The following is a 26,531-nucleotide window of genomic DNA, read 5'->3' as shown; positions in this document are numbered from 1 at the left end:
TTCCCGTCGTGACAATTGGGAGGAGGGGACGCGTTCGACAAACAGACCTTTTTAAAGCTACCGTGAGGAATGCTGTCTAGCAGTCATCAGCTGGTTTCTAACTGAGAAAGGGACATGGCAGGGGTTACAACACGGTCCATCGCTCGCTCCCTGCTGCCCGCTAGCAAGTACGTCAGGACCAAGGGATTCGCCAGACAGCACTGGACCGTCCGCAAGAAGCCCGTTCTTACAGTAAATTTGAAAACAACTTTTTTTTCTGCTTATCCAACTTTAAATTGCTTGGTAATTTGGTTATAATAACACTTGGTCTAGAGCGATCAACCTTGTCTCAAAACAGTCTTAAAGTTAATTTTAAGAGACTGGATGATCGAACATAACTGGCTGGCTATTTACACCGCGTTGTATGTATCCATCTAGCTGGCACCTTGCTAGCAAGGTATCTAGCTAGCCAGGTATACGTTAGCTTGCTAGACTACCTAACATATTTAACTACTTCTTGCCCAAGTTAGCCGTGCAGCTGGCAAGCTCGCTGGACAGCTACTATCCGATTATCACCACAGATGTGAATGATTGCAAGTAGCTAATTAAGTGGTTCTGTAGTCTAGTTGAATGGGTGTGTAAAAGAGTGTAGCCTTTGCAGTGAGCAAGTACAAGCTTTCATTTTACTGCGATAGCTACATTTGTCAAAATACTGTAATTTATATAACTAATGTCTAGTTAACGTTAGCTAATTGTTAATACCAAGAACAATTTTAACGTCAAGTCTCTTCGGGACAACAGTTTCTTAATTGGCTAATTAGCTACTCATAAATTCTGTCTGTCCTTTAGATCCATGCGTTTTGTTGTTAATTATGTGAGATCTTACAGCCTTGTGTTGCTGTGTACGTTATTTAATAACGCTTAATAACTGAACACCTTGTGCCAGAGGGCAGTTCCAGCAAAGTTTGGTATGTCAGCCCCGGGGAAACACTCTGGTTACCATCTGTATCGAACCAGTGCGTGTCATTGCGGGACAACTGGCAAGCAGCCTTGCTTTAAAGTTGCCTCTGAACTCTCGCAGTGTCCCGGCTACTCTCGGTCAGCGAGAGGTGATTTGACTCAGTTGAATCAACTACTCTTCCAGTCTGGCCGAGGTCCATTCCTAGGATTAACAAGCTTTTAACAAGGCTTTCACTTTGAATGAGTGAAATGCAGGCCATCTCAATGGGCAGTTTTGTAGTTGCGTGTGGAGGCTGATTTGTGCCAAAACGAACAAAAGTAAGTGAAACAGTGAATTTTTTAATCGGCATGGGGGGAAAATAATTGCAAATGAATATTGTATTATGGTATGCTCATTCGCATTGTTTACTATGTTGATGTACTTGGCTTTGCTCTTCAGTTGAAGTTGCTTGGTGGTTTATCCTGGTTACTCCTCTGGAGCAGGTAGAGATTAATATTCTAACCAGAGCGGGATGTGCTGGGACAGTGTGGTGAGTTCATTAATCCCAGAACCTTTGGACATCCATGAATCATACAGATCCACTGATTTTGTCTGAAAGCATGGTAATGTTATGTCCATTAAAATAGTGCATTTAATTCATCAGAGATGGGACATGTTGGATTGAAAGATTCTCACCGCTGTGCCATAATTTGACAATGCACAATGAGCAGAAGATGCAGTGAGTGAATATTTTGCTCTATATTGAGTTGAGATGTTGTTGGAGAGGATATGGCAGAGTATAATGGCTTTAACTGATGACGATCTCCTGCAAGGTGTAGTATCTCCTTTTCGGCCGCATGCAACACACTCTTCCCAGATTCACAACAGAAGGTGAAATTGTTGTGCTGGCAGCTGAAGTGACATCGACTCCAGCGTCCAGAGTTTTACAATTCTGTTAATGTGCTTGGGAAGCAGGCTGTCACAAGCCAGAAATTTATTCCAGGTCCTGAAATTTGTGATGCTGCTGCAGCCATTGCTGCAGGGCAGTGCTTTACATTTGATTAAGACTGCAGAGCAAATAAAGGAAAATATTTTATCTTCCAAATAATTTGAAAGACAAAAAGGGTATGCTGCTTTATTTTACATAGCCCTTCACCAGCTAGCTTTCTAGGTATTAAGACCAGACTTTACTGCTGTTATAGAAATGCTTCACTTAAATGGCCCTCCTTAGTTTGAAGCCAGCTCTCTACTTGTTATAGAAGAGAATTTTAATAACTGTCGAGGAAATTATATCAAACCACACTACGTTACATTATCGGCATTTTTAGCAGACGCCCTTAGCTTTTGTTATACATTACCTATTTATACGGCTGGATATTTACTGAGGCAAAGGTGCAGAGGTAAATCTTTAGTCTGTGATGGAATGGGTTTAATTGAATATCTATCATTAGACCTTGATAGCAGAGGCCATGTTTATGTGAATGTCTTGTGGATTGCCCCTCTGCTACTCTTGATGTTTGTAACAGAGTTCTCATGAGCAGTACAATAGCATTGGTGGTGTCATAGTTCTGTCTTTCCTATCTTGTGGGAGTGTGTGTGGGGGTTGTTTTGTAGTGAATTAAGATAATATGACACTGCTAACACTATCTTATGTCCTTCCTATCTTGTGTGTCTGTGTATGTGTGTGTGATGGTGGGGGTGTTTTGCAGTGTTAACAGTGTCTCAGTATCCTATCTCCTGGATTTGGGGGGGGGGGGGGGGGTACACAGCTATTGTAAACTGCTTTGTTCCCTGCTGGACTTTGACTTCCTTCGTAGCTCATTGTCTTTCTTGCTGTCCAAACAGGTTGGAAGAACTACATTCCTGGTCTCTCTGCCGGCCTTGACTTACCTGGGAAACGAGGCCTACAAGAGAGTGCAGAGTAGCACTGTGGTTTATGCCCTGGACAAAGGTAGATACCAGGCTCTCTGCACCAAAAACTGACTGAAGTGTAACAGTCAGAAGCACAGTATAGAGCAAACACAATAGCAGTGTTTCATTTTGATCATTTTGAGTGTGGCACCTATGCCCTGTTAGAGGAAGATCGCAGGTGAGATGTGGCAGCTCTGATTATGTGATTATCTTTCTTTGTGTGGTTTTCAAGCCCAGGAAGACTTGGAGCAGGCGGACTACCTGTACAGCTGTGGAGAGACAGAGAAACTCTACCAGCTCCTAGTGCAGTACAAGAACAGGTATCCTCTCACTGTATCACACACACAGACAGACAGACACATCTTGCCCCCAACCACCTTAGCATACTGGTTCTCGGAGTATATGCCCAGCACCGTGATGCAGGGTTTTGAGGAACGTTGGACACAATCACAGTAGTGTCCATCCCAAACCCCTAATCACTCAGTTGGATAAATTACACATATAATTAGTCCTAACAAACCACAGAGGCTGGTCCAACTTTAAATGCAGGCTTCAATTGCAGTCAGACCAAAGGAGATCCAATGGGGAGCAGAGAAAAACGTGGGTGTACTTTGAGCCCGCTGAAGTGGAGGGGCTGTTTTTGAGGAGCAGGCCAAAAAAAGCAACCGTGGCACCCACTAGGTCAAAGATGGCTTCTTTGCAGAAATGCATTTGTTAAATTGCTTCCATTGGAAGGGCCGGATACTCTGGATGAAATGTGTGCAGTTTTTCAATCGTCCAGCTAAAACTGAAGAAAAAAGGGATTAGTTTGATTGGAGCTTGTGCAGAGGCCAAACAGTCAATCCAAGATCAGCTTACTCAGAGCTGATCCTTGCTGCTTATCACTGTTGCCTTGTGTGCAAAAAAAAGGAAAATATCAGTAAGGAAAAGAATGTATGTGATGTTTTGTGTTAATGTTTTGCTTAGCTTATTATGCATGCTTATCTGATTTAGCACATTGCTCAAAGGTACAACAACAGCTCCCTGCCTTGGAATTGACCTTTGACCTAAAGTAGCCAGGCCTCTTACTGCTACACCGCACTGCTGTGAGTCTCTGGCCTCTGTCACATTGACCTCATCTCTCCCCCCCACCTCCAGTGATGATGCGGAGTTCCTGTGGCGTCTGGCCCGGGCGTCCCGGGACATGGCCCTGCTCCCCCATATCTCCGTACCTGAAAAAAAGCGCCTGACCTACGAGGCCTTTGAGTACGCCAAATGGGCCCTGGAGAGGAACGAGGCCTGCTTCGCTGCGCACAAGGCAACGTGAATCCTCTTCTCGAAGGGGAAGGGGGGGGGGGGGGGGCAGCTTTTTCAGTCCCAAAATGAGTGGTGTTTTATTAGTGACGAACCATACTTTCACTGGAGAGAAATCTCCGTTCAGACAGTTGGGGAAGCCTCACTCTTCTGAAAAACACAGCAAATTTGTCTTGCCTTTATGCCTGCCTAAATTACATCACGTTACATTGTCATTTAGCAGATGTTCTTATCCAGAGTGACTTAAAGATTACATTTTTGCATGTGATCCATTTATACAGCTGGATGTTTACTGAGGCAATTGTGGGTTAAGTACCTTGCCCAAGGGTACAGCAGCAGTGCCCTAGAGCAATGTGGAGCATTGTTTCAGCAATGTGGTTGATTGTAAGTCACATCGATGATGACATGTACACAGTCTCTTTATGTCATTGGTTTAAGGAATGTAAGGGCCCTGAGACCTTTTTGTGTCTTTTAATCACCACGTGATCAAGGTCTAACATCAGGCCAAATGCACAGCATTAGCTGTTACTTACACAAGAACATAAACCATTTCTTTGCTACAGTAGTTTGCTCATGTTATGCATACTTCCATAGATTTAATCTCCATCCTGGCTTTAACAATTCATTATTTTAATATGAAATGACTTTTGCCTGTGATGGCTTGGTGATCTCTCTGTGACGAGACAAAGTCTTTAAAAGTGGTATTTCTTTTCTCTAAACAGTGGTATGCTGTCTGCCTTAGTGATGTAGGAGAATATGAAGGAGTCAAAGTAAAAATTGGGAATTCCTACATTATTAAAGAACATTTAGAGGTAAGCTGTTCTTCTTCATTCCATGCATTGACCTGATTAAAAACATTTGTATGCTTTATTTTTGTTTGATCTTTATCTTACAAGGAAGTTCCCTTTGAAGTAAGGAATCTCTTTTACAAGGGAGACCTTACCAAGAAGCAGCACAATTGAAACATTTACCACAGAAAATTAGTACAAATAATATGCTTAAAACATGACTCTTACAAAACAAACTGGAAACTAGCATGGTTTAGTAACACACACGTGAAATTAAAGAACTTGCTGCCTGAAGCAAGATCCGCTTTCAGAGAGAGTGTCTTTTAAAATCATTCAATGAAATGAGGGATATACACAGGGTGTATATGTATATCTACTGTATTATGTAAGTGGTTAGTGGAAGCAAGATTGGCTGTATGTTGAAAACACCCTATAGCTCATGACCTCTCCCCTCTCTAGAGAGCGATTGAGCTGAACCCAAAAGATGCAACATCCATCCACATCTTGGGCTATTGGTGAGTCTGACTCCCCTCAGTGGAAAACCTTAGTGTTCCACATGGGTAATGTCTCACTTGGCCTCACAAGTAAATGTTGGCAGATTTTGTTTTCTTCGTTCAGTGAAATAACAGGATATCATTGATCAAAGGGATCAAACTATTACAATTTTCTCACCAGCTTTCCCAAAGATTGGATCCTCAGTCTTGTGTCACTGGTTATTCCCGCTTTTTTGGCGTGACAGAATTTCCCCTCTGCTATTTGCAAGTCAGCCAAATGAGAGTGCAGGATTCCCAAAAAAACAGCAGAGTAAATGTCACTGAGAGCAGCTAGTCCTGCATTTCATGGGATTTTAAAGGCTGTCTTTAAATGACACTTTGAGATGCAACGCCCCCTTAAATTCAGTGAGACTGGATCATAGATGGAAGATTACATTCTAGTCATTTAGCAGACGCTCTTATCTAAAGTGGCTTACCTAGGCTACAATTTTATCCATTTATACAGCTGGATATTTACTGAGGCAATTGTGGTACTTGCCCAATGGTACAGCAGCAGTGCCCCAGCAGGGAATGGAACTGGCAATCTTTTGATTTCTAGCCCTGCTCCTCACCACTATACCACACTGCCCCTTTAAGCACAGTGAGAATGGATTAGAGATGGAACAGGGCATTTCAGCAGTTTTTCCCTCTCTTTCTCTGTTCTCTCTTAGGTGTTACGCCTTTGCCGAGCTGGCGTGGTATCAGCGCAAAGTTGCCGCCATGATCTTCGCCTCCCCTCCCACTGCGACCTATGAAGAGGTGATGCTGACATAAGGGCACCTTAGTCTCATGAGAGAGCTAATTCCAGCTCTCAAGGTGGCTTAGTCTCGGGAGAGCCAATCCCATTGCTCACGTAGGCAGCTAAGACTCAGAAGAGCCAGTACTGCTTCTAGATTTATCCAATTGATTTTCTTCAGAAGACAAATTAAACTTACTGCGTCTTGCTTTTCCAGGCCTTGGAGTTCTTCCTGAAGGCAGAGGAAGGTATGGTGGAATAAAAAAAAAAAAAAAAAAAAACAACTTATGAACTTTAACATGAAAAGAATCCATTTTGAATGTGCTGCAAAAACACGCCCATTTGACCATCCTTGACCATCAGTGACTCGGTCTCACCTGTTTGTACCCTGTGTCTTTCCTCCCCTTAGTGGATCCAAACTTCTACAGCAAGAACCTCCTGATGTTGGGGAAGACCTACATGATGCTGAAGGACCAGGACAAAGCTGTTCTCTGGCTGAGCAAAGCCCGGGACTACCACGCCCACACCGCAGAGGACAAAGAGGTACCGGTGCCCTTGCACATCACTCTCACAAGGATGAGTGTGACAGCCAAAAGTCTCCACGGGCTACCCCTAGGCTTTTAGTTACCAGTTTGTTGCATGCATATCTACATTACATTTCAGGTTCCAAGGGTTACTTACCATAGGAACATCTCAAATGCCAGAGTATATGAGATCCACTAGATCATGTATATAGCAAACAACAAAATGACTGAGCCTTTGTTCACCGCACCACACAGACCCACCATGAAGCTGTTGCCTGACAGTAAGCATAGTGTGTTACAGCTTGGTAGCTAGATGCCTAACATTGAGTTAGCTACAAAGTGCACAGAACACACCTAAAACAATAATTTGTTCTTCAATTCATCTTGACAAAACGGAGTGAATTATAGCATGATATAAATGGTTAGTAAATTAGCTAGCATGGTGTCATGCTCTGAAGTGGAAATGTGGTGTGGATACAGGCACCTTTGCTAAAGTACTAGGGCTGAACACCAGCCAGGAATTTCCCTTATTCAAACGCTGTGTGAACTACTGAGGTGGTCCAAGCCGTCTCATCTGGACCAGTCACTGACGCAGCATAATGAGAGACTAAAAACAGTAATGGATTACATTTACACATAGGCCTCTCAAGGTTTTCAAAGTTCTTTACAGTGAAAAGGGGGGGAGGGGTTACTTGCATCAACCACTGATGTGTAGCACCTAACTGGGTGAAGCACTGGCAACCATTTTACACCAGAGCACTCACCTAACATCAGCTAGGCTGGAAAGGGAGTGAATACATTTAAGCATTTCCGCTCACACAGCACTACAATATTGCTTGCTTTCCTTCTCCATCTTTAATGCAGGTTCACAAGGAAGCCCTGGATCTTCTGAAGAAACTGCACGCATGAGGAAAGCAATTCAGGCTGAGAATCATGAACTCTACCATGGGCATTCAACCACTCTGAGGAACGACAGGCTCAAAACTCACCATTTTTCATCTATAAATGAAGCGGAATTCATCTTCTCATTCTAAAACACTTTGAGAGATTTTAAATAGCTTTTATAAAAATAAATCAACTTACTCTGAATAATGTATAGATATCAGTTTATACTTTTGCTGTAAGTACTGTATAACTTTAATAAATCTTTAATTGTACTATTCACAAGGGTTCTGCACTTGTGACAATGATGGGGATTTGGGCTCTGAACTCTTGGGTGAAATATCATGTAAGGAGTCCACCCAAACTGCACTACTGAATTAACCGCACCTGAAGTACAATAACAAAAGGCCAATGAGGGAAAGCATTCAGTCAAAACCCAATAACAGAGAGAGAGAGTAAACTAATGATCAGATACATTTATTAAATATGGTTCTTTCCACAGGCAAGTTTCAACACAAAAAAAAAAGAAAACATAAAAATAAAAAAAAAAGCTAACAGGGTGTATCCTGAGCCAGGAGCAGAGCAAAGTCTCCACCCCAACACCTGACACTCACAACGGAACATGGAAGGGCTTTAAAAAAATCAAACCAATTCATAAAACGGGCAAAGCAAATAGACATTCTGATTTCCTGTACGCATCGTCCAATGAGAACGCAGTCTGTACAGCGGTCCTGCTCGCAGCATTGTGGTTTAAACTCGATATGTTTCAGAGCTCTCGCAGCTAGAGAAATAGCCAAGCCAAGCCGTGCTGATGGTGCAGCTCTAGGGGCAGAAAATAAATATATAATCTCTACAATTTCCACCTTTTAGATTCTATTTTGATATAAACAACTTAAAGTACATGGTTTTCATTCAGAAGGAAGCACATTACTTTTAAAAAGTTTTTTGTATGGCAATTCGCACAAATGGCTTCAAAGTAATATTACTTCTTTATTCTTGAGCAATTGCGTATTGTCTGTTTTCAGAGTCGCCACCTCTGTATTTTAACATCATGACTTAGACTGGAGGATGAGTCTGGTGGTCGTCTACGAGACCGAGAATTCACTGTCCTCAACCTGTCCTTTGAATGTCCCTTACAACCCTGTGACAGAAAACTGAAGCTGAGGGTAACTTACCACAAGAGGAAACTGTCCCTTATGCCGGGGAGATGGCCTTCCTGTCATAAACCCTGAGGCACCAGACCAGGATTTGGTGGCATTTCAGAAACATCCTGACAGATGACAGCGCAATAGGTTCATTTCTTCTAGACAGACATGAAAATCCACAAAGATCAGCTGGAAAAATGTAGAGGTATCTTTCCTGTTGTTTTTTTCCTGCCTGATCTGACTGTCAAACAGCCTCAAGACCGGTAGGGAGAAGCAATTTAGAGAGGCAAGTTTGCATTTACTGTCTTTCAGGCCTGTGGCACAACACTAGAAAGATAGATCTAGATCTGAGGAGATGTGTGTCTGAGCAGTTACAAAAAAAAAAACAAACTGACTGTTCAAAAGTTCCAGGCAACAGTTAGAAAACAAAGGTGCTCATCTCTTAAAGTGAAATCATTTCTACTCTCAGAAAAGAAGAAACTGAAGAAAAATTAATTTAAAAGACTTAAGTCTCAGTTGATGTCAGCATCTAATCATACAACAAACACTACAGTGACATCCTCGCTCTTGCGCAATTTCACATCAGCCAAAGTAAACTTTTTATTATGCTAAGATATGAATTCACTGACACTGCTGAGGATAAGGATGATGATGCTCCTTCTGTTAAAAAAGGTGAAATTTAAGATATCATTTTATGGAAATTACCTAACGCCTACAATCTGTTATAGTCTCAACTTCAGACTATATGCTGTAAAGCATTATGTAGAAGAGCCACACAGTGTCCATGGAAAACTGCCATCAAGCCCAGAGTCAGTGTCTATTATTTTATTTTTGTTTCACCCGGGAAATTATTGCAAGATTTTCAGTCAAGGATTTTCATTACTCCAGTTCATCACTGTGGAAACGCACGTCACCATAGGCTACCGTTGCGGCATATTTAATATCTCCCACCTGATATTTCACCCATATATTATCTGCTGTCCAGAGAAACTCAAGTATCTGGAAAACACTCAACCCAAGGAAAGCAAATGGCCCTTATGCTGTCTGATAGAAAAGAGGTACGTTCCAACCAACCACTTTGCCTGAGTTGCCTTTCAGAGTAGTATGCTAGATTCCCTTTGGATCTCCACAGAGCGGTTTGTGCAAGAGATTGTTTTTATTTTGCCCCCCAATAAACACAAAAAAAATCAACAATACTGTAATAAATTAAAAGGAAATAATGTAAGAAAAATAAGTGAAACAGCACGCTGTAATGGCTTGAGTAAAGCTTAAGAGTGCCAGTCATCAGACCTGCCACTTTGAGATAAACCCCCTTTCCCGGTTTTAACTCCGACCCCCAACCCCCAACCCCATGTGTGTTACCCGTAAAGTCTGCTATATTAAGGGCTTTGCACACTGTGCCTAAGGGGCTTCAAGAGCCACCTTCAAGAGCTACCATTTGCTGTCAATCACTGACATGAACCAATCAGAAGACACTGCTCTCGACGGCAACAACACTATGATTGGCTCAAATCTTGAGTCACCAATTGCACGATATTAACGAGGTCTCGTTTTCTCATCATTAATGTGTTGCAGTATCTGTGAGCGTAACTATCGTGCAAAGATTTCAAAGAAAGAAAAGCCTCTGCTTTATCATACATCTTGCGTGCAGAATCCATAACTGCAGCATGACGCCATTTCAATTTCGTTTCTACAAAAATCTAAGCAGTGTGATTTGATCCAATCTGGATCAGTAAAAAAAAAAAAAAAAAAAAAACGGATGCAGTGACCTTAATTCTGCACCCATTTAGCCTAGTCCCACCAAAACTTTTGAAGAGGGGAAAACTGTAGATACTGTGACAACAGGCTTCTTCATGTGACTTACTGTATGTGTTCACAAGCCCTGCCGCACACAGCTGGAAGAGTCAGGCTCCATGAACCCTTAAAAGAATAGTGCCATTGTGTGACCAATGACCTACTTACTGTACACCAATCACAGTGTGTTACACTTCAGAGCAAAGTCCTCCGATTGGTTCATCAGAGTCTGTGACTGATAGCACACTGTTGATCCAACCATCACAGGGATCGTAGAGCCCCACTCTCCTATCACACACACACACATCAAGACTGAATGTATTTAAGAACCAGCTTATTGGTCATGTTTAAGTATGTGTGTGTGTGTGTGTGTGTGTGTGTATGTATGTGTGTGTGGATGGGGGGCATGGGACAACAAGGTAAACTAATCTTCCAAATAAACAAAAGAATGATAACAGTGCTTTGTCACAGTTCCTTATCAAAACAGAGATATGAGACTGGACACATCCGATATGTAGAGCCTGCTGTCCTGGGAACGTCTCCGGGGTCAGGGGTCGGGGCTGACGTAAAGAGGGCGGTCCGTTCCTCACTTTGACAGACAGCCAAGAAAGCACAGGGTCATCGTGGTAACAGTACACAGGACCGGTCCGAACAGGCCACGGCGCTAGAACCGGGGCCAGAGAATTGCCGTTAAAGCTCTATAAAACTAGAGCCACAGGGCGTGTTTCAGCTATAAAATCCTTTCTTGTTCTTTTTAAAAACCAGGCAAAAGAAAATAAAATATATATAGACTGTATACAGATTCCTGCTTTTAAAAGAGGGGAAAAAAAGCTGAAATGGTTTGCATATTTATGAGGAAGAGGTAGGGGGAGGGGAGGGGGGATTGCCAAACGAGGTTCTGAAGGAAGATTTAGTTTTAAATGAGAAAATAGCTTATGTACATTAGTAGTTAACTGTGCAATTTTCTTTTCTTGTTTTTTTCTCTCCACTTGGCTGGGTAAACTGCAAAAGAGCATCTTCTTTTCATCTTTTTTTTTTTTTAGATTCATTCAAACAAGGTCCTCGATGTGAAAACCCGACAAAAATCCCTGTCTACTCCTGGCCGAATCCTTCAGTCTCCTCGATAGCAAAGAGCAGCTTCTCCTTCAGTTGCTCGAAGCTTTTGTACGGAGGCAGGTCCAGTCGGTTAAAGCTGTGGGCAGAGAAGAAAGTCACATGATCCATTTGCTCCAATCACTCTTGAAGGGGCGTGTTCTAAAAACAGAACATTAGCACTAACAATAGCATGGGGCTGCAGTGAATCATAGTAGTAAGGAGCAGTGTTTGTAACCAAAGGGTAGCTGGTTTGAATCCCCTGCTAGGGCACTGCTGCTCTATCCTTGGGCAAGGTACTTCACCCTCAGTAAGTATCTACCTCTCTAAATAGCTAACATGTCAAGTTTTTAACCCATGTAAGTTGCTCTGGAGAAGAATGTCTGCTAAAAGGAAATAATGTAATGTAAAGCATGAGGACGCATACAGCCATAAGAACCTCCCTGCCGACAGGAGGGAAAGCTGCAGGAGCTGTTATCTGCTAATGATTAATGACATAAAACCCGATTAAAAAATGCACACTCAATTAAAGCAGCTGGCAGCACTACCCTGGCCTGGTGGTCGAGGAGCGTCTGGGGTGCTTTGTTCCATCTCAGCACTTAACTTCATGAATCAGCATATCTGTCCCTCCTGAGAGCCAAACACCCCTGCCTGCCCAGTGCTGAGAGCTTGTCTTGGCGCTGACAGCGGTGCGGCCAGGTTTAAGAACCAGTGCATTGTCAGAGCCTTAAATGATCAGGGCAAAGGCTTGCTGGATGGAGCTACATCTCTGCAAGTCCTCCACAGCAAAGCACCCCACCCCCCAAACCGCTGCAGTGATTCTCCCACCCAGAGAACCGCATAAATAAGCGAATCAATGAAGACATAAAAGTGGAAAGCGAAAACTCACCAGGTGTGACTCCTGGGTAACCAGGTGTCCTTGCCAACCTTCTCTATGCAGAATTTCTGAGGCCCATTGCTCCCTACAGAGGGACAGAGGGGAGAGGTAACAAGAGGGACAGGAGAGATGAGGAGGCAGGAACCAAGGGGTGGAGGGAGAGAGAGGTGGAAGAGGTCTGGGTGAGAAAAGATTGGCACCTGTGGGGCAGCAGTGAGGTGTAGTGGTAAGTAGTAATGAACAGGGCTCATAACTGAAAGGTCACTGGTTCAATTCCCCACTGGGGAACTACTGTTGTGCCCCTGGGCATGGTACTCAACCCACAACTGCCTTGGTAAATATCTAGTCATATAAATGGATAAACCTGAAACATACTGTATGTAAGGTGCAGGGGTCAAGTAATGGAAAACTCACCCATCAGCTCAGCGAAGCCCCCTAGTGGCAGCCGACAGGTCCCTGTGACAAACTGCATCAGCCGCAGCCGCACCTCGTTGTCCACCTCCTTAACCAGCTGCGGGGGGCGACAGAGAGACAGCCTTTTCAGTGCCCGATACTCACAGATGGAGAACCAGGCCTTTAGTGTATGCTTCACAGAGACAGACCTTCGGTATCAAACACACTCACAGGTTGAGAAACAGGTCCTTCACTGTCTGACACACTCATAGAGATGGGGCCTCAGTATCTGATCCACTCACAGACAGACAAGCCTTTAGCACACTCACAGAAACTCGAGTATCTCACACACGTACAGAGATAAGCACTCCCAGATGGACAGACAAACAGCTCTCCCTCCAGCTAGCACACAGAGAGAGACGGCTGTGACCCGACACACTCATTCAATTGGAGCTGGAATTGGGATGGAATGAGCTGGAGCTAAAGCTGGCTGATCCCAGTACAGCGCCAACACTTCTGCTGCATTACCAACAACCGCACCTGTAGAGAGCGATGTCACACTGAACTCTGGAATCAGAGACACACTGAGACAATGGGCTGGACTTTGATTTGGACTTTTGTCCGAGGCTGAAGCTATCCCTGTAAACAGCTCGGCTCTGTGTAACTGCTGTCTCTCTCCGGCAGCTCTTGGAGATCCCCGATGGCATTACATTCTCCATTCTGCAGCCCAGGAGCTCCAGCGGGCTGAGCTGACACGGCTCAGCAGGTCAAATTAAGAGAAAGAGTGATGGAGACTGCACTGCAGTAAAGCAAGCCAGGCTGGGTTCAGCTCGACAGGGGGATAAGGGGCTTGGAGAGAGCGCTTTCAGAACCACTCACAGAGAGACAAGCCTTCAGTATCACACACTCACAGAGGTAAAGGCCTTTGCTGACTGACAAACTCGCAGACAGAGCAAAAAGCTTCAAGTAATTAGTATACTCACAGACAGAGAGACCTTCATTGTCTGACAAACTCAGACTGTGACAAACTTTCAGTATCTATTACGCTCACACAGAAAGGTCTTTACTAGCTCAAAAAACTCAAAGACAGAGACACGCTTTTGGTATCAAATACACTCACAGAAAGAAAGGCCTTCTGTGTCTTAAAAACTGAAACAGACATGTTTTCAGTATCTAATACACTTACAGGCAGAGAGAGGCCTATACTGGCTGAACAAACTCACAGACAGAGAGACAAGCTTTCAGTATCTAATACCCTCAACAGACATAGAGACTTTTACAAGCTAACAAACTCACAGAGACTCACTTTCAGTATATAATACCCTCACAGACATAGAGAAGCCTTCACTGTCTGACACAATCAGACAGAGACACAATCTTTGAGTGTCTGGGTTGATTAGATATGTGGAGCTAGAGGAAGAGGGGTATTTTGCAGAGCTCTCTAGGTCACAAAGGGGTTTTGCACCTGTGTGCATAAACAGCGGGGTGAATAACCGGGTTGGATCCAGGGCAGGATAAGCCATACCTGCCAGAACCAGATGATCTGTTTGCTGTTCCTGGTGTAGTGCCGGTAGACTGTGTTCCTCTGCCAGTCCTGCAGGTCAACCTCCTGCATCCCACACAGCATCACCTGTGTAACACACACACACACACACACACACACACACACACACACATACAGGTGAGTCAACAGCTTATACACACACACACACACAGGCGAGTTAACAGCTTATACACACACACACACACACACACACACAGGCGAGTCAACAGCTTATACACACACACACACACACACACACACACACACACACAGGCGAGTCAACAACTTACACACACACACGTTTGCACCTAACACCTAATCCCACACCTCCTGCATCCCACCCCACACAGCATCACCTGTTTAACACACATTCACGAAAACAGCTTATACACACAGAGACAAAGACACAAGTGAGTCAATGGCTAACAATCACACTTCACATAAACACAACTGGTCTTAACCTAAAACACAAAACAAATGCATACCACACAACACAACATCCTGCAACCCCAGCCCACACACAACACACACCAGTATCACCCACAGTCACATGATCTGAGACACCCAGGAGTGCATGTACAACAAACACAGCTGAAATCAAATCAAAATCACCTCCAGCTCCTTCTCATCAAAGTACTGCAGCCACTGCAGCGGTACCACCTCATTGAAGCCATCCAAGAAAGCTTTGGTTTGTTCCTCCACCCCCCGAGAGAACCGCCACTCTGCCATCAGCCTGCAGCAAACATGAGTCCTCTGATTAGCCTCCAGCATACGCACTGAGTAATTAACATGTAATAACTCTGCATCACACAGATATAAGGTCAGTAATTATGTAATAACTATGTAATAACCATAAGGAATAAAAGGAGCACAATCAGAAATTATTGTAATAATCCTAGAACTAATACGTGCTGAATCAGCAATTACTGTGTGATAAACACAGCACAATGGCACATAGTGCAAGAAAAAACAGGATGCATATGACTAATTACAGTGCAAGAGCCCATCAGCACACAGACAGTCAGTAATAACTGTAAAATAACCCTGGAGCACAAAGGAGATAATTACTGCATCATAACTGAACTTGAGAAAAAGAGCCATGACAATGGCCACAGCATATATATAATGTGTAAATTACCAAATTTGCACCAACATGGTCATGCTTAGTAAATACAGCATACTAAGTGAACAGAAAACTACATTTAAAAAACCAAGACCAACACTGCAACACTGTTTATTACGGTAATAACAGCAGCTGAGGAGACCACTTATAGCATTGGACTCTGACTTCTCTGCTAGCTCTTACAGGGGGACACAGGGTAACAGTGATAACTTGAGTGCTTTCCAAAGCTAGGCCTTTACAAAGGAGAATAAGTAGAGAGAGAATAAGTAGAAGGACGAGTAATTTTCCAATTCCATGCAACACAGCAGGAATACTGAGCTTAAATTCAGGTCACACCTGCACTTCACCTAGTCTCCACAGCAACAAGGACACCCCACCACATAGCTGAGGGAGAGGAATGGGGAAATTAACACCTCCCCCCCTTACCCAATGTACTCCTCTTTGTTCTCCTCCGTCACCAGCACATTGACGCCGTCCGGCTTCAGGTCATGTGAAGTGATTTTTCCCAGGATCTCCATGTCCACGGAGAAATACATCTCAAGGCCGCACTCCTCGATGTTGTTGTCCCTGTGTGGGGGAAGGAACCAAAAAAACAGGGGTGTGGGAGATAGCCGAATGCAGGAATGCAAGACAATATCGCACTGTGCCCTGGGGGTGTTTCTCAAACTGCTCTCTCTCCCTTTCATTCCGACAAACCAGACACAACAGCAGAACAGCAGTATAAAAAGACACATTATCATCTGAGGGACAATCAGTCAATACGCTTATTTATTCAGTAAAGCACACATTCAAAATCAAAATCAAAAGTTTTAAAAAATTCTGATTTTTTTCCCCCTGAGCCCTTGCAAAAGGCAATGGAGATAAACATGGAAATATCTGAGAAAAGACATACAGTATCTCACACATACTCATATATGCGATATGAGTCATAAAGCTACAGTCAGTCTGTCACAGAGTGATGACTTAGGAACCCACACCAGGCTGAACTCTGGGAGATTAGTATTCAGTTAAAAAATGCTAGCATGCTAATGCTAACAAATCTGTGAAGACTGTGGCAAATCATACTTCTAATGTAATCATCCTCATGATGACAGTCAGGTGACCGACATGGTTAAGACAGAAAAGGGAAAAAAAACAGGCAAGCAGAAAGGTGGGCTCCAGGCCAGTGCCTGTGAGATACCTGATCCAGATGAGGGAGTTGTAGAACTCGGGGTCGATGGACTCCAGGTCTTTGATGGTGAGCTTCTTGTTGAGCATGCGCTTGTAGAAGGGCAGGGAGAAGCCTGTGTCAATGAACTTGCCGTGAAACAGCGCCTGGGGGAGGGGGGAGGAAAATGTCACTTCATGTTCAGTCAAGAGGACAAGAAGAAACAAAGCAGTGTGTGAACACATGAAGCCACTTTAAATGGAGAAGGGTTCAGTGTGTGTACGTTTGAGCAAATGTGTGTCAGGCTCTGTGTGTGTGTGTGTGTGTGTGTGTGTGTGTGCGCACATTTGAGTGTGCGTGCATTTGAGTGTGTGTGCGGGATTCTGTGTGGGTATGTGTCCGGTGTGTGTATGCGTGCATGTATGTCTGTGTGTGTGTATGTGTATATGTGCATATGTATGTGTGTGTGCGCATGTGTACGCCTGCGTTATGACTTGCCATGGCGATGAAGCGTCCAATGAAGCAGAAGTAGGACAGGTGGTCGGGGTTGATGGTGGAGGCGGGGTTGATTTGCAGACAGTAGTTGCTCTTGCCGGCATACTCAAACAGGCAGTACATGGGGTTCAGGACCTCGTGGGACAGCAGGAAGAACCACTCCCTGGGGACAGAGAAGGAGTGCGCACAGGCACATCACCCCCATGCCCGAGCACACACACACAAGCACACACAGAACCCCAATCCACACCCACATGCTCGAACAAGTAATCGGACAAGTAATCTCTCCGAAGAGTCTCAGTAATACTCTCTGAAAGTAGTTTCATCACAAAAACCACTGTGCCAACTGACCTTGCCAGGCCACCGTAGTCCAGCCCCTCCTCCCCCCTGAAGATGACATACAGCCTTCTCCTCAGGTCATATGGCTTCAGGGCCATGATCTGTGGAAACACGAACATGCAGAGAATCAAACACACAGGAAAATACACAGACAGACACACCCAAACATAAGGAAACACACACCCACACACTGCAACGAACACAGAAAAACATGCACAGACACAATTATTCACCACTAATCTTGTGTGATAACATTCTGTGGCTGAGTGACATTTCACATTTACAAATGCGGCGAATGCAGGAAAGACACGACAGAACAAATGCGGCGAATGCAGGAAAGACACGACAGAACAAATGCGGCGAATGCAGGAAAGACACGACAGAACAAATGCGGCGAATGCAGGAAAGACACGACAGAACAAATGCGGCGAATGCATGACAGAACAAATGCAGCAAAGACATGTCAGATAAATCCAGAAAGCACAGAGTCCGTGTGTTAGTGCGTCTGAGTGTGTGTGTGTGTGTGTGTGTGTGTGTGTGTTAGTTAGACACAGGACAGGATAAGGCTCTTACTTGCTGGAAAGAGTCTTCAAACAGGGTCTGCCGAGACACCGTGATCTTAACATGGCTGGGAAGGGCGTTGGACTGGAAATGAAGAAAAACAGACCAAGTTTTATGTGACATTTACTGTTTGGTTTCAGATCAACTCATAAAAGTCGGTGAATAAAATGAGCAAGCCTCACCTGGCACAGGTAACGGAAGTGAGCTAGCTTCCACCTGAAGCTGCGCTCATACGCTATCTGTGGGCCTTTGGTTCTAAAATAAACAGGAAATGACATCAATGTTAGGAAAGGTTAAGCAACGTGGGCGCTGCATCCTTACTGCAGTGCCCTTATTTAAAAGTTCAGAAAATGGATACAATCTTCAACCCTTTCGTACGTGACTTATTATATGCTATGTAGCACGCGTGTTAAGTTACATGGTTCATTATGTTTTCATTAACGTTATTAAGCTTCTCATAGTTTTCACCGCCGTATTTGCTATACTTTGTAACGTTAAATCACTGTTTCCTCAAAGATAACATTAGCTATAATTTTTCCAATCTAGTGTTCTAATCACACTGGTGTGACCATAACTGCCAAAAGGGTTAATTGTTATCTTGCATTACATTACATTATTGTCATTTAGGGTCTTATATAGGTTACAGTTTTTACATGCTACCCATTTACACCGCTGGATATTTATTGAGGCAGTTGTGGATTAAGTACCTTGTCCAAGGGTACAGCAGCAATGTCCCAGTGGAGAATCAAACCAGCCCCGCTCCTTACCACTATGCTACACTGCCACTCTTATTCTGAAATTGTGTGTGTAATTATGTAAATTTATATAATTGATCTAGTGACTGTGATGTATGGTAGTTTGTGTACTTCCCTTAGTTTCTAGGACGTCTAGTCAGGTTGCACAAGTTAACTTGTGGTGGGGCTTGAATGGTGTTATGCTCACACTAACTGGCCTGTGAGTGTTAGCCTGGTCTGATACTGTTGCTCATTTAACTTGAATGGATACACTTCTGTTTCATTGTGCTGGAAGTCAGTATTTTTACGAGGATGGGTCATTTTGAACCCTGTCCGTTGTTCGGACTGGACTGAGATGACTGGTGAGGCGGGCAGCCACTCACACGGAGGACTTCCCAGTGCGCGGATCGCTGAAGGTCGTCGTGCGGGTGTTGTGATCCACAAAGTAGCGGACGCCCTCGCGAGTGTAGCGGATCTCCCAGCCCTCGGGCAGGGGGTCCTCATTCTGCAGCCTAAGGAAGATTCGTTCGGGTATCACAAACACCATTATGAGAAACAAAGTCTAAAACCGAAACAAGATGTGCCACCTCCGACTCTGGACTTCAACTCCCACCTCCCATCATCTCTCACCCTGGGTGCTCTAGAGAATATCAGAACATACACAGCCACATACACACACACACACACACACACAAACACATTCTTATTTGCACACATGCATGTACGCCCACCCACTATCTGAATAAGCAGCATCAGAGAGGATTATGGGATTCTGAGGTCATTACAATGGGGTCTTACCCTTGTGTGCGGGGGTCTTCCCACTGTGTGGTCTTGGTGTTGTGGTTGACGAAATACACCCGATCGTTCGAGTCCACGCGGCGCTCTGGGGAAAAAGAAACGCACACAACCACGTGTGAACAACACGCACCTGGAGACCGAACACAACACAAGAACCACGCAGGCTGGCACGAAAAAACGCATCAAAACTCCACACAAGCACACACGCGCACACACATTCCCACACCAAACTTTACCCCCAGAAAAACAACAAAGGCATAGATGATGTATGCAGGTCACATGATCTACCATACTCACCCCAGCCAGGGGGAAGGGGACCAAGGGGGTCATTTTCCGCGGACATCATCGATGCCTGTCAGAGGAGGAAGAAAAAAAAAACAGGGAAGAGAAAATATATCACTTCCTGTTTTGGAGGGGGCAATGACAGAAGGGGACAGAGCTATGACAGAAGAGGATTTGCATTCATTCACTATTCCAAAACCAGTAAGAAAGGTCACAAACACACTGGGGTATGCAGCAACAAGTATCACTGTGGCTGACTGCAGCATGATTGGTCAGTAGATGCTGCAGTGCAATTCGCTGATAGACACATAGGTGTGGCTTTACTGGCCAATCACACTGCAGCCTGTAGCATAATTGCTGGGTAGATACTGCAATTTGACTGGCTGAGAGATATTTAGGCGTGGCCTTATAGAAGTATCTCTGGTTGAACTGGTGCATAGCTACCTACAACTAGCTGCTACACACTGCAGCGTGATTGGTCGACAGACGGTGCAGTGCAATTGGCTGACAGATATTTAGACGTGGCCTTACCAAGTACAGGTACCTGGCTAAATGGGTGCATATCTTAATGTATCTGGCTGCAATAGACTACGGTGTGATTAGTCAATAGGTGCTGCAGCGTGACTGGCTAAGAGATATGCGGGTGTGGCCTTACTGAGTAGAGGTATCTCTGGTTAAACTGGTGCATAGCTCCCTGCAGCTGGCTGCGCTGGGACTGCCACTGCTCAAAGTTGCGGACTGACTCCATGGTGGGCCGCTGCCAGGTGGTGGTCCTGGTGTTGTGATCCACGTAGTAGATCCGGCCCCGGTCATCAACACGCCTCTCCCAGCTGACAGACAGGGACACAGACGGGAACAGGTAGGGGGACACACAGACGTGCACAATTGGTCAGGAATGGGGGACAGACATTCACGGGGGTACAGGAAAGGCAAGGCCCTCCAATCACACACTAAGCCCATGACCCTGAACATTCTATGAATGTTAATGCGCATGATTCATGAAAATGAGTAGGAACAGTTTTATTAGCTTCAAAGTGGTCACTCTCCATTGTCTATGTATCACTTTAGACCGTATTAAGGTCATTCCATTTTTGCCCAAGGTGGAAAGTAAAGACAAAAGAGTGAGGATTCATAAATCCCCATGACAGGCAGAGCCACCATGTATAATCAAAGCCTGGTTGAACTGAACAAACCCCAAAATGCTGATTGGTCCATTGGTTGCTGACTGACAGGACTTGGTATCTCGACCTGTACAGGAGCTCATGAGGCTTCACTGATGGTGGGAAGAGGCCCCTTTTGTGATGGGAAGGGCCGAGAGAGGAGCACGGGGGCTGTCCCATCAGGCTGCACTCTATAGGTCAACCAGCAGAGCCTCCGGACATTGTGTCAGAGCTCCCAGCCAATCACGCCACGCGGGGGGCGGGGCTCACCCTGAGGGCAGCGGCTGTGGCCTCTCCCAGGTGGTGGTCCGGGTGTTGTGATCCACGTAGTACGTCCTGCCATGCAGGTCCTTCCTCTGCTCCCACCTGGAGGGGCATAACGCAGTCAGGTTAGCGCTACATGGAGCTGGAAATAACGCTGATTATGCACTGCAAGACAAGCCTGCGGTCTTACCCCGGCGGGAGAGGGTCCGTGGTGGCGATGCCCGGCTGCGCTCTGGGCTTGGCTCCATCCTGCGCGGTCTGGGCATCCGCGTTGGAGGTCGCCGAGGTTGAAGGTGCGGGGGAGGAGGAGGAGGATGAGGAAGGGGTGGCGGCCGCTGCTGCAGCCGCGCCGGCGGCTGGTGATGAGGAGGCGGGGCCTGGGGCGGGGGTGGAGTCGGCTGCCGAGGTTGACAAAGCACCGTTACTGCGTTCCTCCGAGCCGCCAGGAGGGGGCAGCTGCTCCTCAGCAGCAGGAACAGAAGCAGCCGCAGCAGCAGCAGCAGCAGGTGGTTCTCCATTTACTACAAGGAATAGCCACATATCACACACAACAAAACACACACACACATAGACACACACCTCACACACACACGTGCAAACGAAACACACATACACACATGCACATATACACAGCGCAAATGCAAAACGTCTCCAGGGACCACAGCAGTGGACACCTGATGGTGTAGCAGAAAGGTGGCAGTGTAACACAGTGGTAGGGAGCAGGGCTCGTAACTGAAAGGTTGCTGGTTCAACCCCCACTGGGGCACTGCCGCTGTACCCTTGGGTAAGGTACTTATCCCACACTTGCCTCAATAAATATCCAGTTGCATAAATGCATGAAATGTAAAAACTGTACGCTATGTAAATCACTCTGGATAAGAGCATCTGCTAAATGCCAATAATGTAATGTAATGAAATCACAGCGGGTCATGCCCTCAGCTTTCCCTGTGGGATGTTTATGCAGACAGGAGCCAAGCAAATTCCTTTTATTTCTACTTATTCAGCAACAAGCCACTGTGCAGGATTTCCAACACAATTTCCTTCGTGTTCCGCCAAACACGAGAGCTCCTCCCCCTCCGGTTTCCAGGAGACAGTGAGGGATCACGCGTCCATCAGCACTCACTAAACAGAGAGTGCAGCCGTTTCATGAGCACAGGAGCAGCGCCACATGCTAACACCCCGAGAGCAGAGCTCAGAAGGGGGGAGGGGGGAGAGCACGCTGCAGATATAACCTTTCCCAGCAGTGATTCGGACAGGTGTGACCCACCTCCAGCAGTAGGGCAGTTTCCAGAGCCCAGGAGCTAGCTTCTCATCACATTACATCACATTGTTGTCATTCAACAGACACTCTTGTCCAGAGTGACATACATAGGTTACAGTTTTACCCATCTATACAACTGAATATTTAATGTGTTAGTTGTGGGTTAGTTTGAGAAATGTATCTAAATATAACAAGCAAATTATTTGAAATGCCTAATGTCTAGGCTGCCACTTTTCCTGTCTGTTGGTGCTATTATGATATTCACTACACAACAACTTTCCTGATTTCTGCCTTATGTGGACTTAGCATTTCACTTACATCATTGCCATTTAACCGACATCTTATCCAGAGCAACTTACGTAGATTATAATTTTTACATCATCCATTTAAAAAGCTCGATTTTTACTGAAGCAATTCTGGGTTAACTACCTTCCCCAAGGGTACAACAGCAGTGCCCCAGTGGGAAATTGAACCGGCAACCTTTCAGTTAAGAGCCCTGCTCCTTACCACTATGCCACAATGCTGCCTCTAGTCTATCTCAGCACTCAGCTCTGTCGAACAGCTAAAATACTGAGCAGATGAGCACCTCAAAAACCACACGCTTTCAGAGCGCACTCACCTGCCCCGTTCCCATTGGCCACCTGGGTGTCCGTGGGTTTGGGGGCAGGGGTGGGGGTGGGTGTGTTCGGGGGGCTGGCTGTCTGGTGGGTGGGGGAGGAGGAGGAGGCGTCGCTGTTGCCGTTGACGACGGGGGCGGCGCCAGAGTCGTTCTGATCGGACGCGGAGGATGAGGAGGAGGGGCCCGGGCCGTCTACCCCGCTGGAGCCGGAACCAGGACCGGGGCTGGACCTGGCAGAGAGGGAGATGGGGGAGTTTGAGTCATGGAAGAGTCTGTACAGCGGAGCTCCACGCTGCACGGTGTTTAAAGCACCAGCCATACACACAGGTAAGACAGCCTTATCTTTCAGTGACCACAACCCTCCTGGGGTGCAAATTACGACTTCTGCCCAAAATGTGCAGCAGAGGGACAAAACCGAGACCCGTCAAGGCCCCCTGTTCACCCCCCCACCACAGGGGGCCCCATGTCTGGGTCAGTCTGTCAGTCCATGACCATAATTACAGCATCCCAGCCAGGCCGAAGTTGTACTGGAGGAGTGAGGGTCAGCTCTCTCTTACATCAGTTTTGTCATAGGTCACTACAACCTCTGTTGGGGACAACCCACACACAGTGAACAAACGCAGAGTGACCCTACAAAAATGCGAGCACCATATCTGAAAGCCGGGCAGCAGCTCTGATCTGGGAACAGATGCCAAGCTGGTATTAGACCAAAGGGCGAGTTTTAGTCAGAAACCGTAAACCCAGCAGTTCTGAACCGGCAGACTGAGTAAGTCCCCAGGTGTTATCTCACATCGCATTGTGTCAGGAATTTAGTAACAGGTACATGGAACTTGCAGTACCATCCTGTACCCATAGTCAGGGAATCATTTGCCAGCTTTCCGATTGGCTGTGGGTTTCTCGGCGCTGCACCCTGCCCGCTCCGATTGGCTGCCCGACTGGTACAAGGGTTCAGGGAGAGGACGCCGATGAGAGCGGAGGAGCTCTCAGACCTGCGTTCCCTCTGCAGTCAGCCGCTTCCTGTTTGCGTGACCGCGCTCTCCGCCTACAGCTCTGCATCTTCGCAGCTGGGGCTTTGCTCAGTTCAGAGGGGGTGTGGGAGAGGCATTCTTTCCTTGATGTGGCTGCTGCTCTCTAAATCAATACTAAACACACTCAACTGAACGCTGCTCCACACAAAGCAGCTCTACACTCTTAAACTCTAACATTAAGGGACTGTGAGAAATTCCTACATCACTTTGATAGATTGTTTCAGATACCTCCTGCGTTGTGACCATTTCTTTCTCAATGTGTTTTTTTAACCGCCATAAATTCTACATATAAAGCACTGCCACCATCAACAGTAATCAAGCTTTCGATGTAATGTGTTTACTTCAGTCTGTGCAACCATGCAGTGAGCCAGTCAGCCATGTTGCGGTTATCACCAGTAAGGGGGGTTGGCAAAACCAGGCTTCCTCATAGAGTGCTGTGCCTTTTTACAGCCCAGGCAAAAATGAGAGGAAAATCAGCCTCAAGGTAAATGAGAAACAACACAACCTGGATGAGAAAGCAAAAATACTGTGGGTATGAGAGGTACTCAAGCTTGAACCACAACACTGCAAAGAGTATGGTCATATTCTGTACAGGGCTAAAGAGCACAAATGCAGGGCCAATGGATCGAAATCTGGGTGCTGAGAACCATGCCAAAAGACACCATTTTTACCGAGGAGACACAGACTGACTGGAGTGTGCTGTGTCCGGTCAGAAAACCACAAAAAGTGTTTCCTTTCCACATCCATACAAGGTCAATGGCCTTCACAGCAACGGCTGCTGTCACTGTGGTGTCTCTGTGGCTTCTGATTGGCCGTGTGAAGGGTCATGACCCCTGGGGCACAGGCACAGGCAAGCGCGTGCAGAGCAGTGTGTCTGTGTTGACGGAAGACAGCTGGGAAAACACACTGTTTAGCGTGCACGTGTGGTGTTTGTGTGTGTGTGTGTGTTCTCTCTGACAGAGGAGGCAGTGGGGGACTAGGGAAACACTTTTCAGCTGGGACAGATGAGGACAAGGGAGGACGGGGGAGAGGAAGCTGAGAGGGAGTGTACTGCCAGGCTCCACAGCCTTCCACAGAGTTATGTGATGGCGAGGAGGAGGAGGAAAAGAGGAGAGGAAGAAGGGAAAAGGACCCGCGGGTCCCGTGAGGTCAGCGACATCAGCCGTCAGTCAGCTCTCCCTCCCTGCTGCCCGCGCTGCGTAGCTGCTTTCATTAAAGCGCGCTGTGCATTTCTGCGTTTTGGCAGGGGCGTGCCTCTCCAAGCAGAATCACGCTCTCAGCCCAGCTCTGTTCTATAGCTCATGGCTTCTTCTGACGCAAACCTCTGGAACTTCATTAGACTAGAGCTGGTTCCAAATTACTGCATGAACGAAAACACGTAAGGTTGCAACAAGAAAAACAACTTTACTGAAATCTTTTCGAAACAATCCCCACAGACATAAGACCAAGCTGTGGTCAGGCAGGGGGACGTTACCGGGTGAACACTGCCTTTGTGTGTGTGCATGTGCGGCCCGGTCACCTCCCCTTTCCTCTCCTGAGTGAAGGGTCAGATCACAAAAAGGAAGAGAGGAGTGGGGCCAGTCAGTGCCCCTGACAACACTGACCTGGTCCCGGCTCTCGAGGTCTCCCCGCTCTGCTCGTGGATGGCCTCCCCATTCTGCTGGACTTCTGTAGAGAGACATAATTACACAGTATTCATTATAATTACAATACCTCTGTATTCTACTGTTATCCCTACCCCCACCACCCCTTGCACACACGCACACACCCATTATTCACTTAATTTTTAGATGACTTTAAATCCCCAGACAGCAGCTATTAATTCCCTGCAGAGAGACGTGTGCTGATTTGGATGCTGAGCCTAGTGCAGATAAGGAAGGAGGAAGAGAGGAGAGAGGAAAGGAGGGAGGAAGGGAGGGAGTGAGAAAAGAGAGGGAAAGAGAAAGAGGAAGGAGTTAGGGAGAGAGGAGGAAGAGAGGAGAGAGGGAATGAGAGAGAGGTGGGAATGAGGGAGTGAAGAGAGAAGGAAGGAGGAAAGAAGGAGACAGGGAAGGGGGAAAGATAAGAGAGAGTACAGGAAGAAGAGTCAGAGGAGAAAGGCAGGCAGACAAACTCACTGGTGGTGATGGTGGTTCCGGTGGCAGTGGCCGTCCCAGCGCCGTTGTGCTGGGTGTCCTGTTCCACTGCCAGGCCGTCCAGGACGACGATCAGATCCCCCGCCGGGACCACGCCGTTCTTACTGTCCAAGGTCAGCTTCAGAACCTCCTTCACATTCTCCACTGAGGGAGTC

General features: G+C 46.1%; 2 protein-coding genes across 2 annotated transcripts in view; one reads left to right on the top strand and one right to left on the bottom strand.

Annotated features, from left to right (window-relative positions):
* Positions 1-49: 49 nt before the first annotated feature.
* On the top strand, positions 50-7,712 carry rmdn1 (regulator of microtubule dynamics 1). The gene is made up of 10 exons (XM_036522233.1): positions 50-231; positions 2,765-2,870; positions 3,063-3,150; positions 3,968-4,127; positions 4,846-4,935; positions 5,371-5,426; positions 6,116-6,203; positions 6,398-6,428; positions 6,590-6,723; positions 7,569-7,712. Exons 1-10 carry the CDS (start codon positions 115-117, stop codon positions 7,611-7,613), a joined length of 915 nt encoding a protein of 304 aa, XP_036378126.1. The 5' UTR covers positions 50-114; the 3' UTR covers positions 7,614-7,712.
* A 1,658-nt stretch (positions 7,713-9,370) lies between these two features.
* Positions 9,371-26,531, bottom strand: part of LOC118770658 (NEDD4-like E3 ubiquitin-protein ligase WWP1) — a 33,615-nt gene continuing 16,454 nt past the window's right edge. The window contains exons 6-25 of the mRNA XM_036518422.1: positions 26,359-26,520; positions 25,846-25,909; positions 23,214-23,443; positions 21,524-21,854; positions 21,340-21,435; positions 20,565-20,739; positions 19,925-19,979; positions 19,628-19,712; positions 19,213-19,341; positions 18,278-18,350; positions 18,108-18,179; positions 17,547-17,635; positions 17,199-17,358; positions 16,734-16,867; positions 15,980-16,120; positions 15,043-15,163; positions 14,413-14,517; positions 12,909-13,005; positions 12,507-12,579; positions 9,371-11,717 (exon numbers count right to left, since the gene is read on the bottom strand). Coding sequence (XP_036374315.1) covers positions 11,618-11,717; positions 12,507-12,579; positions 12,909-13,005; positions 14,413-14,517; positions 15,043-15,163; positions 15,980-16,120; positions 16,734-16,867; positions 17,199-17,358; positions 17,547-17,635; positions 18,108-18,179; positions 18,278-18,350; positions 19,213-19,341; positions 19,628-19,712; positions 19,925-19,979; positions 20,565-20,739; positions 21,340-21,435; positions 21,524-21,854; positions 23,214-23,443; positions 25,846-25,909; positions 26,359-26,520 — 2,492 coding nt within the window. The 3' untranslated portion in view covers positions 9,371-11,617. The remainder of the gene's footprint in view (positions 11,718-12,506; positions 12,580-12,908; positions 13,006-14,412; positions 14,518-15,042; positions 15,164-15,979; positions 16,121-16,733; positions 16,868-17,198; positions 17,359-17,546; positions 17,636-18,107; positions 18,180-18,277; positions 18,351-19,212; positions 19,342-19,627; positions 19,713-19,924; positions 19,980-20,564; positions 20,740-21,339; positions 21,436-21,523; positions 21,855-23,213; positions 23,444-25,845; positions 25,910-26,358; positions 26,521-26,531) is intronic.

Source organism: Megalops cyprinoides, chromosome 2 (assembly GCF_013368585.1).
Source record: "Megalops cyprinoides isolate fMegCyp1 chromosome 2, fMegCyp1.pri, whole genome shotgun sequence".
Taxonomy (NCBI): Eukaryota; Metazoa; Chordata; class Actinopteri; order Elopiformes; family Megalopidae; genus Megalops; species Megalops cyprinoides.
This window is presented reverse-complemented; position numbering and strand designations above follow the sequence as displayed.